The sequence below is a fragment of the Hypanus sabinus genome, chromosome 8 (assembly GCF_030144855.1).
Source record: "Hypanus sabinus isolate sHypSab1 chromosome 8, sHypSab1.hap1, whole genome shotgun sequence".
Taxonomy (NCBI): Eukaryota; Metazoa; Chordata; class Chondrichthyes; order Myliobatiformes; family Dasyatidae; genus Hypanus; species Hypanus sabinus.
The window spans coordinates 27,233,613-27,247,962 of NC_082713.1; the positions used below are offsets into that span (position 1 = coordinate 27,233,613).

Genomic DNA, 14,350 nt, shown 5'->3' on the forward strand with positions numbered 1-14,350 from the left:
CAATTTAGTCCCATGCAGTTGCTCTGATGATTTAGAGCAGGTGATTTAGTGAAGACATCATGTAGTTAAAGGAACAATGATGTTTTGTAAAGTAAGTTTTGAACTACCGCATATGTGAATGATATTTTCTTCTGAGGAAGCCTTTTGCAGTTCTAGCTGGCTGACAAAACCAATGTGTCCTGCCGGCTGTCAAAGTTAGGGCAGGTGGTGCTTGACCAGGCAAGTTGTTTCAATGCTGGTAACGTGGGTCCTGCGAATGGTTTCGGCCTTAAACAATAAATGTCCTCATTTCCTAGATGCTGCCTAAATTCCTCCAGCATTTTGTGTGTCATGCTCCTTCCTCTGATTATGCTAGGTTTAAGCTCCATCATGAAAGAGATTGCCAAGATGATGAAGGAGATGTTTCATCTTCTCACGGTCTCTAACAAATAGTGTTAATAATGCAGCTGAGTCACGGAAATCGATGGGCCCATGATTGCTTACAATAGAAGAACATCTCAGATGGTGCTGAAAGTCGAGGCCATTTGTCTGCAAAGCTTGATAACCTCTTTCATGATGGAGCTTGGGATGCCCATTTTGCGGTCTGCTGTCAGGAATAAGAAAGGCATGAACTGGCAAGTCAAACCAAATGAATATAATTATAGCCACATTGCTGAGCAAGTTGACCGGGAACAGAATGCCAACATGGTTCACTTATCTTGCCAATGGACTTAGGGTTTTGCAGAGACGTATTTAGGACTTTACAGATTTGGATTTAGGATTTCTTACTTATCACACGGTGATGGTAGCAACTTGTAAAATGATACCCAGGATTACGCCAAATCACATGGAGTCTAGTGTTTCTGTATAAATTCTGGCCATATGCCCTGGAACAGATCAGAGGGGACTGTCTGACAACTTGTTGGGAGGTGGAAATAAGACAACTTGAGTTTCATTTCAATGTCAAAGAGAGCCATATTTTCTTTGCAATTAGAACCTACACCTATCACACACTGCAATCTGATGAAGGAAGCAATTACAGCAACAGTGGCATCATGAATCTGCACAATTCCGACAACTTTAGTGTCAATATTATTTTATCATTATATCATTATATTTATCATACTAAATAAACCTATTATTGCTCAAGCAACACTAGAAAATTTCCTGGCAACGTGTTCATGTTAAGTGGCATATCCAGATTTACTAATTGGCCCTTTCCATTTACAAAATTGAATACCTGTGAGTTCACTAACTAAAGAATAGCAGAGAATTGGAAAGGGTGTCAGACACATGTTCAACCTTCATTGGCAAAAATGAAGGGAATTTTTATTTCTAATTGTCAATGCCAGAAACCTAGAGCAAGAACAGAATGCTGAGAATCCTTAGCAGGTCATTCAGCATCTTTGAAAAGATAAACAGTTGTTTCAGATTGAAGATACTAACATGAAACCTTCATTTTGTTTCTCTTTCCACTGATACTACTTGACTTGATGGATAAATTCAGAAGAGCAAGGAAAAAAAACTGCTAGTTTAATATTGAACAATTTACAGTTTTCAACCTTAGAAGTGCTTCTTCTGCACAAATAAAAATACATGCTGAATCACAATGGATTAAAAATCCTTTCAAACCATTCTAAACAACCAAGAAATTTGGGTATCCCAATTATCTAATATTGAAATGGTAGAATATAAAATATACCAGCAAAATACCCATGAAGCTTTTTACTTTGTAAGTTAATAATACAAGGACAACACCTCTGATCTTTGATAAATCTTCTACATCTTATTAAGTTAACCATGACAAATGTTTAACATCTCATTCAAATCATAACCAATAAAATGCATGGTTGTGTCTGGTGGTCTAATACAGTTAAGCCCAATAGACCTTGAACCAAGCTTGAGGAAAACATTATTACCAATCTTAAGCACTAAAGCTCAGAAACGTATGTCAGGATTGTTACAACTGCATGATGGATCACTTACTTTAGGTCACTAATAACCAGAAAAATTACAGATTGTATTCCGCACTAAATTAGTTGACAACAGTGTAAAAAATGTTCTCTACAGATTGGTTGCAAATGCAGGAATTCATGCAGGGAGGACATATGGATGATATCTACCTTAGTTGTAATACACTCCATTGTTAAAGGGACAAGAATTCCATTTTAAACTCATGAAAATGGTCAACCAGAACAAGGTGCCCATGATAATCAGCACCCATGGAACCCTACTCTCCCAAGAAATCAGGAACCTAAGGAGGAATTAAGCAAAACACACTTTCTTGCTTCAGTCCTGTAAACCAGTCAAGTGTAATAGAAGACAAGAAATGCTGCAGATACTGGAAATTGATGGTAGTATACTAGAGGAGTAAAAGAAATAAATTTCTTTGTGGTGCTTTTTTGAATTGGGCTGTTCCTTTCCTCACAGAATACTTCCCATCTAGGACGCATTTTGCAGAAGACATAAATCTTAAACAACAGAGGTCAATCAGGTCCAGTTAAGTACTTTCACCTTTAATTACAGAGCATGACCACATCACATTAAGGAAACCTTTGTTGCCTGGACAAGCTTTTTGCTAGAACTGATCAGAAATATTTTTTTTCCTCACTCTAAGCACATTATTGGTCTTGAATTGGTCAGATTTTTTTGAGTACGTTCTCGAGAGAAAGAACAAGCATGTTCTGCCAGAATCAAAGAGTAGATAACTAATTTTTTGCTGGTCATTTCAGAAGCCATCTTCAACTAACCTGTTGCACTTCATATAAATTGCAGAATCAAAATCCATTGGTCACAACAAAGCCTGCAAGCCTTTAATACAATGCATACTGTTCCAGAACCAGCCATGCATCAAGTTGAGTTATTCCAGCCCAACAATATTAATATCCACCCAATAAAGTGGAAAACTGACCACCCAGTCCAGTTCACAAAGTGCTTGTTAATTCCTCTCGCCAATTATGGTCCTTTAATCTATCGTCAAGCAGAATGGTAGAAAATGTTATAAACAAGTTGCATTTAATCATGAGTAACCTGCTCACTACTTTCCAATGTTCTGCTCGGACCACTCAGCTCCTGGCCTCATCGGTCTTTGTCCAACATTAACAAAAGTAAAAACCAATGCAAAGGAAAATAGTTATTGCTGCTGGAGGTCAACCTCAGCCCAACATCATCATTGTGATAGATGCTCAGGGCTATGCCCTGTGTTGAATCATCTTTAATTCAATGTTCATTCCATCAGGCTGCAAACTACCATTAGGAACATGAAGCACTATTTCTCTAGTTGTTACATGATCTATCCCATCCCCTCCCACCATTAAAAGGCCAAAGATGGAGATAATTGTTTGTGCAGTTCAACATATTGGACAGATGTCAACATCTCAACATCCTCCTCTGCTAGGGAGAGGCCACACAATCTGGAGAAAGAGCACTTCATGTTCCTTCCGGGAAGTCCACAATCCGATGGCCCAAGCACAGAACTCTCCAATTCAGTTAACCTGTCTTTTCCTCTATCCTCCTAGACTACCCAGTTCCTTCTGCACACACCCATCATCTCTCCATTTCCTGAATCACCACTTCTTTCCCATCCACCACAAAATCCATCTGCTCACCAGAACTTGGTCCCCTGCCCCCACTGCTCTCAACTGCCCAACCACCTCCCTTACTTCGTTCCCTACTCCATCTTCTTTTCCTATCATATTCCATCACCTACAGCCCTTTGTTTGCCACCACCTATCATCTCCAAACCATTGCTGCTATATCCACTCTTTTTGGCTTCATCTGCCCACCACCCCTCTTCGCCTGGATCCACTAAGCACTTGCCACCTCTAAGCCTCACCTCTTTAGACTAGTTATCTCACCGCTACTCATTCAGTCTAGATGCAGGGTATCAACCTGAAAGTTGACTGTCCATTTTTCACTACAGGCGCTGTTTGATCTGCTGAGCTCTTCCAACAGTATATTTTGCTCCAGGTTCCTGTATCTGCAGTTTTATGTCTCCTAAGCAGTAAGAAAAATTCACACCCAGCATAAGCCAATAAACAAATGTCTCAAACAAGTCTATGTGGTGACAAATACAATCTCCAAAACTATATCAACATTAAGGATATCACTGGTTAGAAATTCAATCAGTTACATATGGCTTCAACAGGTTAGAGCTTTGTATTCTGCAATAACTGACAACTCTGAACTGTTTTAAGCAAAGCTATTACAAATAAGCAACATGATAGTCAACCTTCCACTGTATATATGCTGCTCCAATGACATTCAGGATAATACTGGCCATTTGATTGAACCTCAACTGCCAACATAAACTTCACCAGCAAACCACACCAAAGTACATTATCTACACAGTAGCAACTCAAAGACATTTTCAACAGCACCATCCCCCTGTTGTTTAGAAGGATAAAGGCAGTTTGGCAAAGGAAAGACCGCCATCTGCAAACCTTCCATTATTCCTACATTGCTTCTAACAACCAACCAAGAATGCCAGAGAATTACTTTCACCACATAGGTTACAAGTTCAAGAAAGCAACTCTCCACCATCATTCCAGCTGTAATGAGAACTGAGAAATGCTGGCCAGGCTAGCAAAGGCGGCGAAAGCTAAACCACTGACCAAAAATATTCCCAAGTCAATCATAATAACTTTAAATAGTAATTTATTACATTTTAGCTATTTCCTTACTGAATTTACTGGCATCCAATAATGGTACTTTCTCAAGGCAAAAAAAAATCCAACTGGTACAAAAAGAGAACAAACAGCTTCCAATAAATTAAAAACAAAACAAAATTATTAAGTAACTTGCAGCAACTAGTTATGATTCTGCAGGTTTGGATTGTAACTATTCGTTAGATAGAGCACAGAAACAGGCCTTTTATCCAAATGTCAACCATTGCAAAATCAAGTTTACTGAGTTGTAAAGATGGTGATAAGGGTATAATAATGGATGTGGTATGCATGAACTTTCAGAAAGTTCTAAATGTCACGTAAAAATACTTGATATTAATCAAAGGATGTGTACCACAATAAATCAGTGACGTATAGCTATGATCAAACTACGTCCATCACAGACGGTGGGTTCTCTTTCTTCAGAACTCGCCAAGCATCCCGCGCTTTCGTTTATCTAGGAGCAGCTTGGTAGATAGTTACTTTATTGACCCAAAGGAAATTACAGTAACACAGTAGCATTACAAATGCACAGATATAGAAATATTAGAAGAGATGGAAGAATTAAAAAGTTACCTTAAAAATTAGATGTACAAGATTTACAAGTTCACACTGATAAGATGGTAGTTCAAGAATTACCGCAATATTATACAGTAATGGGTCTGCACAGTGATGGCAGTGCTGCACAGGGTGTCTGCGATAGCAGGGTGTGGTAAAGAGAGATTAAACCAAGGTTAATAACCGGCTAACAGGAGGGATCATCACTCCCCCAGCTATAGGTTGACTCATTATACAGTCTAATGGCCAAAGGTAAAAAACACCTTATAGCACACATTGGAGCAACGCAGTTGTCTTTGTCTATTACTGTAAATGCTCCTCTGATCAGCCAAGGTGGAATACAGAGGGTGAGAAACATTGTCCAGAATTGCCAGGATTTTTGTTCTACCACAGCCTCCAATGCGACCAACTTGAACCTGCTGGCAGCATCCGCGTTGATCCCACTGCCCCAGCACACCACCGTACAGAAGAATGTACTGGTGACAACAGACTGGTAGAACATGTGAAGGAGAGGACTGCATACTCCAAAGGACATCAGTCTCCTCAGGAAGTAGAGGTGACCCAGGCCCTTCTTGTACACAGCCTCTCTGTTGGTGCTCCACTCAAGTCCATCATCCAGGTGCAGCCCCAGGTACTTGTAGGTCCTCACCATCAATAGCAACAGGGAGCACTGCAAGTTTGGTCTTCCTAAAGTCCATCACCATCTCCTTAGTCTTACTGATGTTGAGCTGCTGATGATTCACCTTGCACCATTCGACCAAGTCCTCCACCAGGGCCCTGTATTCATTACAGTCCTCTCTTCATTGCTGAGTCATCAGGGAATTTTTGCAGATGACATGACTCAGTGTGCCTTTAGGGTGTGTCCCTATGGACGATCTGATTACTCGCTGATGTTACCAACTGAAGCGTTGCAGGAGATCCCTGGGACAGCAGGTGCAGCTGTTCGAGACCTCTGCACTCGATTGATCAATCACTCTCACACGCGAAGTTTAAAGAGAATCTGCTAGTTCCCGGGTCGAGGGTGCTCAAATAAGCGACACTACAGACTGTAACATTGAAAGAGCACGCTACTGGTCTTCCCTCCTGCTGTGGCAAGAGTGTTATCTTCCTCTCCCTTATTAGTGAGAGATAGGACCTGTTGAAATGTCAAAGTGTTAGGATGGACAGTAGTTTTATGATGGACTGGAAAACATGGTGTTTGGAGCTTGCCACTGCATGGTGGGTAGTGGGGGGGGGGAACTAATGCTTGCTGAAGTAAGGGGGGTGGAGGAGGGAGAGGGTCGATGCTTGTGCGTGGGTGGGAGGGTACTGACATTTTTCTGACATTCACTCTTTGGAGTTCTTCCTCTCTGTTTTGTGGATGCCTGTGAAGAGTAAGGATTTGAGGCTGAATACCGTATATATTTTCTGATATTAAATTGAACCAAAAAAAAACCATTAAGGAGCAGCAGTTTTTGGGATATTAAAAAAACTTATGAAATATTGTTTTGGGTGCACTCTTGCTACATGCACAAAACACGTGGACTCAATCTGCAGCTACAGAAATGAAGGTACATCTAATGAATGCGCTACACACCAAAACACTGACAGACAGAAGTAGTCTTACACAGCAAATGAAAAGTGAAAGTGAGGAGCTGGACTGTAAAACAGAGTATTATTGTATTTGCACGTCTCTTATGTCCATAATGACAAAGCAGCTTTTAGAGCTGTCGATGTAAGGTGACAGCCAATTTATACAAATTTCCACAAATATTACCTGGGCACTATCACATGCATTCCTAATACTGACTGTGCATTTCTGGCCATGATCCATGGTGATAACTCTTGGGAGTCTTTTTTGAATCCCATGCATATACCAGGCTGCAAACTAAGGCTTAGTTTAACCTATCAATTGAGTATGCTGAACTCCCTGCCACAATGAACAATTGTTTTGATAGCTGCACAAGGACAAAAAGAGATCCACATCAAGAGATATACAGATATCAATAGTTGAGTCAATGGCTATTGAAATGTATACGTTACAAAATTATATGAAATGTGGAGATTTAGAATAACCATAGTTTCTCCTTTTCAAATATAAACTTATTTGATGCTGTTTTGATTTATGTACAATCCTACACTTCTGGGTGATTCGTTAGCTTCTGTGCGAGAGAGGGGTTGGGGTATTTGGGTCTGCGAGATTTTGCTTCTTTTGCTTTTCATGCTGGGGGGGGGGTGGAATTGATGTCTTTCAACTATTTATATCGATTTCTGTATTCTATGACTACCTGGAAAAGACAAATGTCTCAGATGTATTTTGTATAGCTACTTCAATAAAATGAATGTTTGAACAGAAGTTCACCTGGTAATATATTTTAAATCTTGTAGGTGCTCTCCTTAGCAACTTCTTTTCAAATAAAAATGCACGGTTATTTCATAATTTGAGCTTCACATGTACACATCGCCATTGCACCCACCAGCTACTAGAAGTCCTAAAATCAAGAAACTATTCACATAACAAGGAGCTTCCATTATAAGGGTCGGAGGGAAAGGTCAAACACAAGAAATTCAAGCCAAATTCAACATTTCTGAATGCTTGAGCAACAGATAAAATTATCCTGGGCCAAATTTATTGAGATCCTCTGAAACCTTTCAAACAATAAGGTCAAAAACAACTTGTTCAATTCTAGGCAATGGCATGAAAGGATAGATTGTACCTCATTTCTGATTGTATATTTACAGTCTTTGGTTTTAATGTTGCAAATTGCTCGAGGATACTTACTTATTATGACCAAGAACACATATACAATGAACATCTAGCTTTTTTAAAATTTCAAAATGCGTAATCAAAATCCTGAGCAGCCTCAAACGTCGCCGACTGCTTTATTTCCCTTCCACAGAATCTGCAGAATTTCTCCTGCACGTTCGTGGGCGTTAAACGAGAAACAATGTTTGGATAGGGTTTTGAACGGAGCCAACTCACATCAACCTAACCTGCATACCCCTACCTGGCCATCAGGACCCAAAATGGTGAATCGACCGGCAGGCCTGCGGCCTAATGTTGAAGAGAAGACCCCAACACATCAGATCCGTTATATATGCGTGTGCGCCTAAACGGGTTTTCTTTCCATAGAAGCTGCCTGACCTGCTGAGTATTTCCGGCGTTTACTGTTGTTACTTTAGACTTCCGGCATTTTAAAACGTCCATACATTTTAAAATGTTTGAGTCTCCACAGACTGCATGGGGGCATACAGAGTAGGGGGTTCGATCACGGGCTCCCTTCCTTCCGGATGTGCTGAATGAGTGGAGAATGTGGTTGAGGATGGATGGTAGTGTGTGAGTGAGGTCGTAAGCAGGCGGTAAGGTCGCCATTTTATTTGAAGATGGGGCCTTGAGTGGATAATAGCGCCCGGGGAGGAGCAGGTATATCACTGCTGATGGTAGCGGCGCCCCGGCCAGGCCTGCCGGATAAAAGCGACAGGGGGGAGGGGCGGCACCTGCTCTTACTTCCTTTCTCCTCCCCCCCCCCCATCCCTCCCTCCCCGCCACTTCCTCCGCCGCTGCCGTACAAACCCGACAAACGTATGGCTTTTCACCTAGAAAGTACCTCCGCGGCTCCGCTGTCATCTCTCCCGCGGCTGCTGGAAGGCTCTCATCGACGGCGCTGGCGCTCTCGTCCCTCCGCCCCGAAGCCCGGGCCGCTCTGTTCCCCCCCACCCCCGGCCGGCCGCCCGCCCGCCTAGAGCCCCGACACACAATGCCGCGCCATTGCTCGGCCCCCGCCCCCCGCAGCCGTTCGCCGACGCGCTCTCCTGGCGCGAACACCACACCCCCGCCTGCCCTTCCAATTGGCCCCGCCGCCTTCAGTATCCTTCTCGCCCATTGGTCTTTCCCAAGGGCATGCGTTGCCCCACTCGGCGGCCTACCGTCCCGCTTCGTCCCACCTTGAACATCGGGGCAACGGCGCAGCCTCGCTGTGCTCCATCAGCAACTGGGAAATTTCCCCCAGACTCACCATGGTGCTGCACGAAACAAACGCAGTCCTTAATTAGTTCGATCATCACGACTCAAGGTTCCGCCATTACCGTGAAAGGAAGATGTTCCTATGGTGACCACGGCTGTCAGCGAGAAACATGATGTTTCCCCTGCTCCAATTGGAAGGGGCATTCTAACGCAGACGTCACGGATAGATGGTTTCCCGGCAGTAATACGCATCGCTAGTGGTTAGTTTCGCCGCTTCAATGAATTGATTGGTTGCCGGTTAAGTTACCTGGTAACTGTGTTCCTATGGCAACTGAGATGTTCAGCGATGTAGCAAAGCATAGAATGTATTAGAAAACACTTTCAAAATGTAGGTTCATTAATGTGAAGGTGATTCGATATTTCTTCTTTCTGAATGTAATGAACACCCATTTTTGGTCAAATTGCTCACTATTTTGTTCATAGTCCTGGTTGGAGGTAGTCCATTCAACCCATTGAGTCTGCTTTGTCATTCAATTCGAATTCCACTTCAACACCATTTTCCTACTGTGTCCACTTAATTTCTCTGATATCCTACAATCTGTTGATCTTCGTTTTAAATTCGGTAATGGCTGTAACTTTCAGAGTAGATACTCCAAAGATCCAGTCTGAAGAAATGTCTCCTCGTTTCAGCCCAGGCCTTATTTGACATTAGTCGTGACATCTAGTTCTAGAAATCTCAACCAAGGCAAAATCCTTCTGCAATCTAGCATGTCAAGGCCTCTCTGAATTATATATGTTTCAACAGAATAACAAATAATGAAAACTGGAGAATAGAGGCTGAGTTTACTTCTCATATTGACAAACTTGGCATGCAAGAAATGTTAGGTGGATCATCCTAGCATCCTCCAATAGTAAATACATATTTTAGATTAGGAGAACGCCCTTATGTATTTGTAATGGCAATATCTGATTGGTTGGTATGTAAATAAGTTTTTCACCACATATACATGTAATTCCTCTAGTATCATTATCTCTACTACTACAAAATATTCCAGGTATGGTCTCACCAAAGCCCTTTATAGATACATTATTTAGATATTTAAACATATTTAACTCTTGAAATCCATCCAAAATTATTAGAATTAAGTTCAACATACCATTTCTTCCCTAATTGACTGCTAATATTGGCATTTTACAGCTCTATTAATATCTGTATTTGTAGATGAGTATCAGCATCAGTATCAGCATCTCTCTTGTACTCTAAGGAAAACTCTCACCTCTCTGTTGGACCTATTTTAAAAGATACCTTAAAATACTTGTGTGACACCAGTTGACAAGAGGGAAGCAAAATATTGAACTTAAATTATAAGCCAAGAGCAACTGTATGGAAGAGATAATTAAGCAGAGGAATTAATTGACAGCACAAAAGAAGATGACAAGTATGAACTGAGAAATTTGGGAAAAGGTTATAATTTTTAAATTTATGTCAGAAGCAAAGGAAAGTTTACAATGTAGAAATTCTTAAATGGAAAAATACTTAAAAGACAACTATATCCAGAAGTGCATCACACATGGGTAGTTGATTAACCGATTATGTTACCTTCAATCCAAGATTTGTTGGGTACAGGTTTATAAGGAAGCAAATCAGGTTTATTATTTCAGTTTGTGCCTCCATTCCTTGATATTCCTGTTGAACGTGATAAACTTAAAGGCTCAATTTTAGAAGGAAACGTTGTTCTGTTTCTCCCTAATAAGACCATTGATCCTTCACAATGTTAAAGGTATTGAATAAACGAAAATGTTGCTTAACTCTAGATATTTCCAATAGATTGCATCACAGTGGATATCCAGATATCTTGCTTTGATATCTAAACTGTTACTTTTAATTCCCACTGATATGAATTCTTTCATTGTTACTCCTTTGTTTCCATTTTTATTTCTACCTTCATTCACAGTCGCTTTTATTTTATTCATGTTTTACAAATGGAAGACATTTCTAGAAGTTTAATTAGATTTCTAAATGTGAAGGCAATACCTACTTCACAGTGGTTGAATATTAAAGAGGCTGATAAGGATTTCATGCTGAACAACTATTTAATGCCCTTTGTGCCTTAGACAACAATGACAATAATAGTCTGAAATGGCTGGAATATATACGCAGAGGTGTCTACCAAATATATCAAGAGAGACCCTTGTATCTAAATGTGTGCAATTGTTAATGACTTCTAGGTTATTCTCATTAAAGTTATCCTCCGGTTTTCCTCTTTTCCAGATCCAGGATTGTTTAATGTCATTTCCATACACAAGTGTGAAGGTGAACAAAATAATTGTTACTCTGGATCTGATGCAGTACCAAAAAAAACACATGAAAATGAACAGAATGATTAAGAAAACAATTGTAAATACATAACTGTATGTATATGTGTATATAAATATGTTAATTTATGTCCATAAAATGATACTCATCACAGGATTAACTGTATAAAAGATGATTCTGACTGGAAATGATAAAGTAGTTGGGTGGAAATATTGATCAGCTTGGTAAAACTGTTTTCAAGTCTGGTAGACCTGGCATGGATACTACATAACCTCCTTCCTGATGGGAGTGGGACGAATAGTGGGATGCTTCATGATATTGCTGGCCTTTTTCTGTATATGTCCTTGATAGTGGTTAGGCTGGTGCCAGTGATGCATTGGGCAGATCTGACTACCCACTGTAGAGCCTTCCTGTCAGCCACAGTGTAGTTCCATTACAATGATGCAGCATATTAGAATGCTTAACTTCACACCTGTAGGAGGACATGAGTAATTATGTGCACAGTCCTTCATCCTCTTCAGAAAGTAGAGATGTTGGTGAGCTTTCTTGATAGTGTAGGATGCGTTCTGGGACCATGAGAGGTCGTGCGAGATGTGCATTCCCAGGAGTTTGAAACCACTTGCAGTTTCCACTGCTGTAGAGGGGTGGAAGTGGTGCGAGTTCCCCTGAGGTCAATAACCATCTCCTTCGTGTTGTTGACATTGATAAAGGTTATTTGCCTGGCACTGGGTCTTGTGATCTTGCACCTTGGAATGTGAGGTGAGGTTTTACAAAAAACTGGTCATACATATAAAAATTTTTGTGGGGCGAGAGTAGAGCAGTTTGTTAGAGTAATTTAGAAGATACAGGATCATTTCATCCCAAAGCAGCAGCACTTTAAGGGGATGAAGAGGCAATTGTGGCTGACGTCAGAGAGCCTAAAAGCAAAAGAGTGTATACAATATTGCAACAACTGGCAGGAAGTTAGATTTGGGAAGCTTTTAAAAAGCAACAGAAGGCAACTAAAGAATAAGGGGAAAAAGATTAAATATGAAGGCTAACCCATAATATAAAAGTACAGTATATCAAAAGTACTTGTATTTTCAGATATATAAAAAGTAAATGAGAAGAAAAAAGTTAACATCAGACCACTTGAAAATTATGTTGGAGAGGTAGTAATGGAGAATAAAGAAATGCCAGATGAACTGAATATGGTTTTTTGTATCAGTCTTCACTGTGGAAGAAACAGGCAACATACCAGAAATTTGGGGGGGGGGGGTGCATAATTGAATGCAATCACTTTACTAAAGAGATGGTGCTTGGGAAGCTGAAAGGTCTGAAGGTAGTAGCTAAATACATTGTGTAGAGATTAGTAGTAGTATTTCAAGAATCACTGTAGTCAAGAATGGTTCCAAAGGGCTGGAAAATCATAAATTTCACTCCACTCCCTCAGAGGGAGGAAGACAAAATAGGAAATTTTAGGCCTGGTAGCCTGATTTCAATGATTGGTAGGATTTTAGTCCATTAAGTACAGTACAAGGTTTCTGGATGATTGAAAGCATATGATAAAATCTGCTGAAGTCAGCATGGTTCCCTTAGGGGAAATCTTGCTTGACAAATCTGCTGGAATTCGTTGTAGTAGTGAGCAGGGTACACAGAGTCAGTGAATGTTGTTAACCTAGATTTTCAGAAGGCTGCTCAACAAGATGAAAGCCCATGGTATTACAGGAAAGATATTAGTGTGGATATATTTAAAGCAGAGTTTGATAATGGATATCAATTGTTTAGAGAAGGCAGGAAAATGAGGTCAAGAGGGAAAAAATACAACCATAATCGAATAGCAGAACAAACTTGATGGCCCAACTCTGCTTCCAAATCTTACTGATTTATTGAGATACAGTGTATATAGAACCTGCTGACCCTTTCAGCTGCACCACCCAGCAATGTTCGATTTAACCCCAGCCTAATCACAGGGCAATTTACAATGACTAATTAACCGACTAACTGGTACATCTTTGAACTGTGGGAGGAAATCAGAACACCCAGGAAAAATCCATGCATTCCATGGGGAGGACATAGAGACTCCTTACAGGTGACATCAGAACCTAACTCTGAGCTCTGAGCTGTGGCATCCTCTCCACACAAGTGGAATTGTGTGTTCAAAAATAAGGGGACACCACAGGACATGATGAGCATTCAGTATTTTCTTCCAATAGAAGCAGACTCAATAAATATTTTTAAGAGGTAGCTAGACACTTACCAAACAACGTGGATAGAAATACAAATTTGAGGTTACAGTTAGATCAGTTGTGATCTCATAAAATGGTGGAGCAATAATGAAGACTTAGCTCATTTATGAGTTCAAATGCACAGGCAATGAAGAGCTTTTTTGTCGACATTATTGGACATAAAAATAGGAAGTAACCAAATGTTAGTCAAATCCAAAACATTTGGCCAAGTCATCTGACTTGAAGATATGATGAATAATCAGTCAGCATCAGAAAATTCAACTAGCCAGTGTTGCAATGGTTACCCTCATTCCAATGCAATAGCAAGTACCAGTTTTATGCTGATAAGCTGTGTCGTTTTAATTCGTTAAACTCCTGTTGGACATGGGTCCATTTTCTTTGTGGCAATTGTTCAAGCATTGATATAGGTGGCATGGAAATTTTACATCACAGATTTAATGCTTATTCTCTTTAGTGTATATTCATTTTGAGTTGATGGTATGAATCTCATTGTTGTGGATTAGGATTTATCAAATAACAAGACAAATATTTGGAACAATTCTTTCTGAACCTCCAGGACCTTAAACCTCAAACAGAATATACTGTACCATCAAAGTAATACAATAGCAAGTTTTAGGGTTATTTCAGGGTTATTCCCAGAGTTTGGGAATTCACAGGGTTT

At 40.3% G+C, this 14,350-nt stretch overlaps 1 protein-coding gene across 4 annotated transcripts in view; it reads right to left on the minus strand.

The window, feature by feature from the left end:
• The window catches only part of atrx (ATRX chromatin remodeler), a 193,945-nt gene extending 184,618 nt beyond the window's left edge, over window positions 1-9,327 (minus strand). For 2 of the 4 annotated variants that reach the window (XM_059976859.1, XM_059976857.1), the window contains exon 1: window positions 8,778-8,928. Coding sequence is in view for 1 of the 4 variants with exons in the window: in XM_059976855.1 (XP_059832838.1) it covers window positions 8,789-8,808 (20 nt within the window). In the remaining 3 variants the exon portion in view is untranslated. Of the gene's footprint in view, window positions 1-8,777; window positions 8,953-9,196 lie in introns of those variants that run through there. The other 2 variants (XM_059976858.1, XM_059976855.1) reach the window with 2 other exon arrangements.
• Window positions 9,328-14,350: the final 5,023 nt, after the last annotated feature.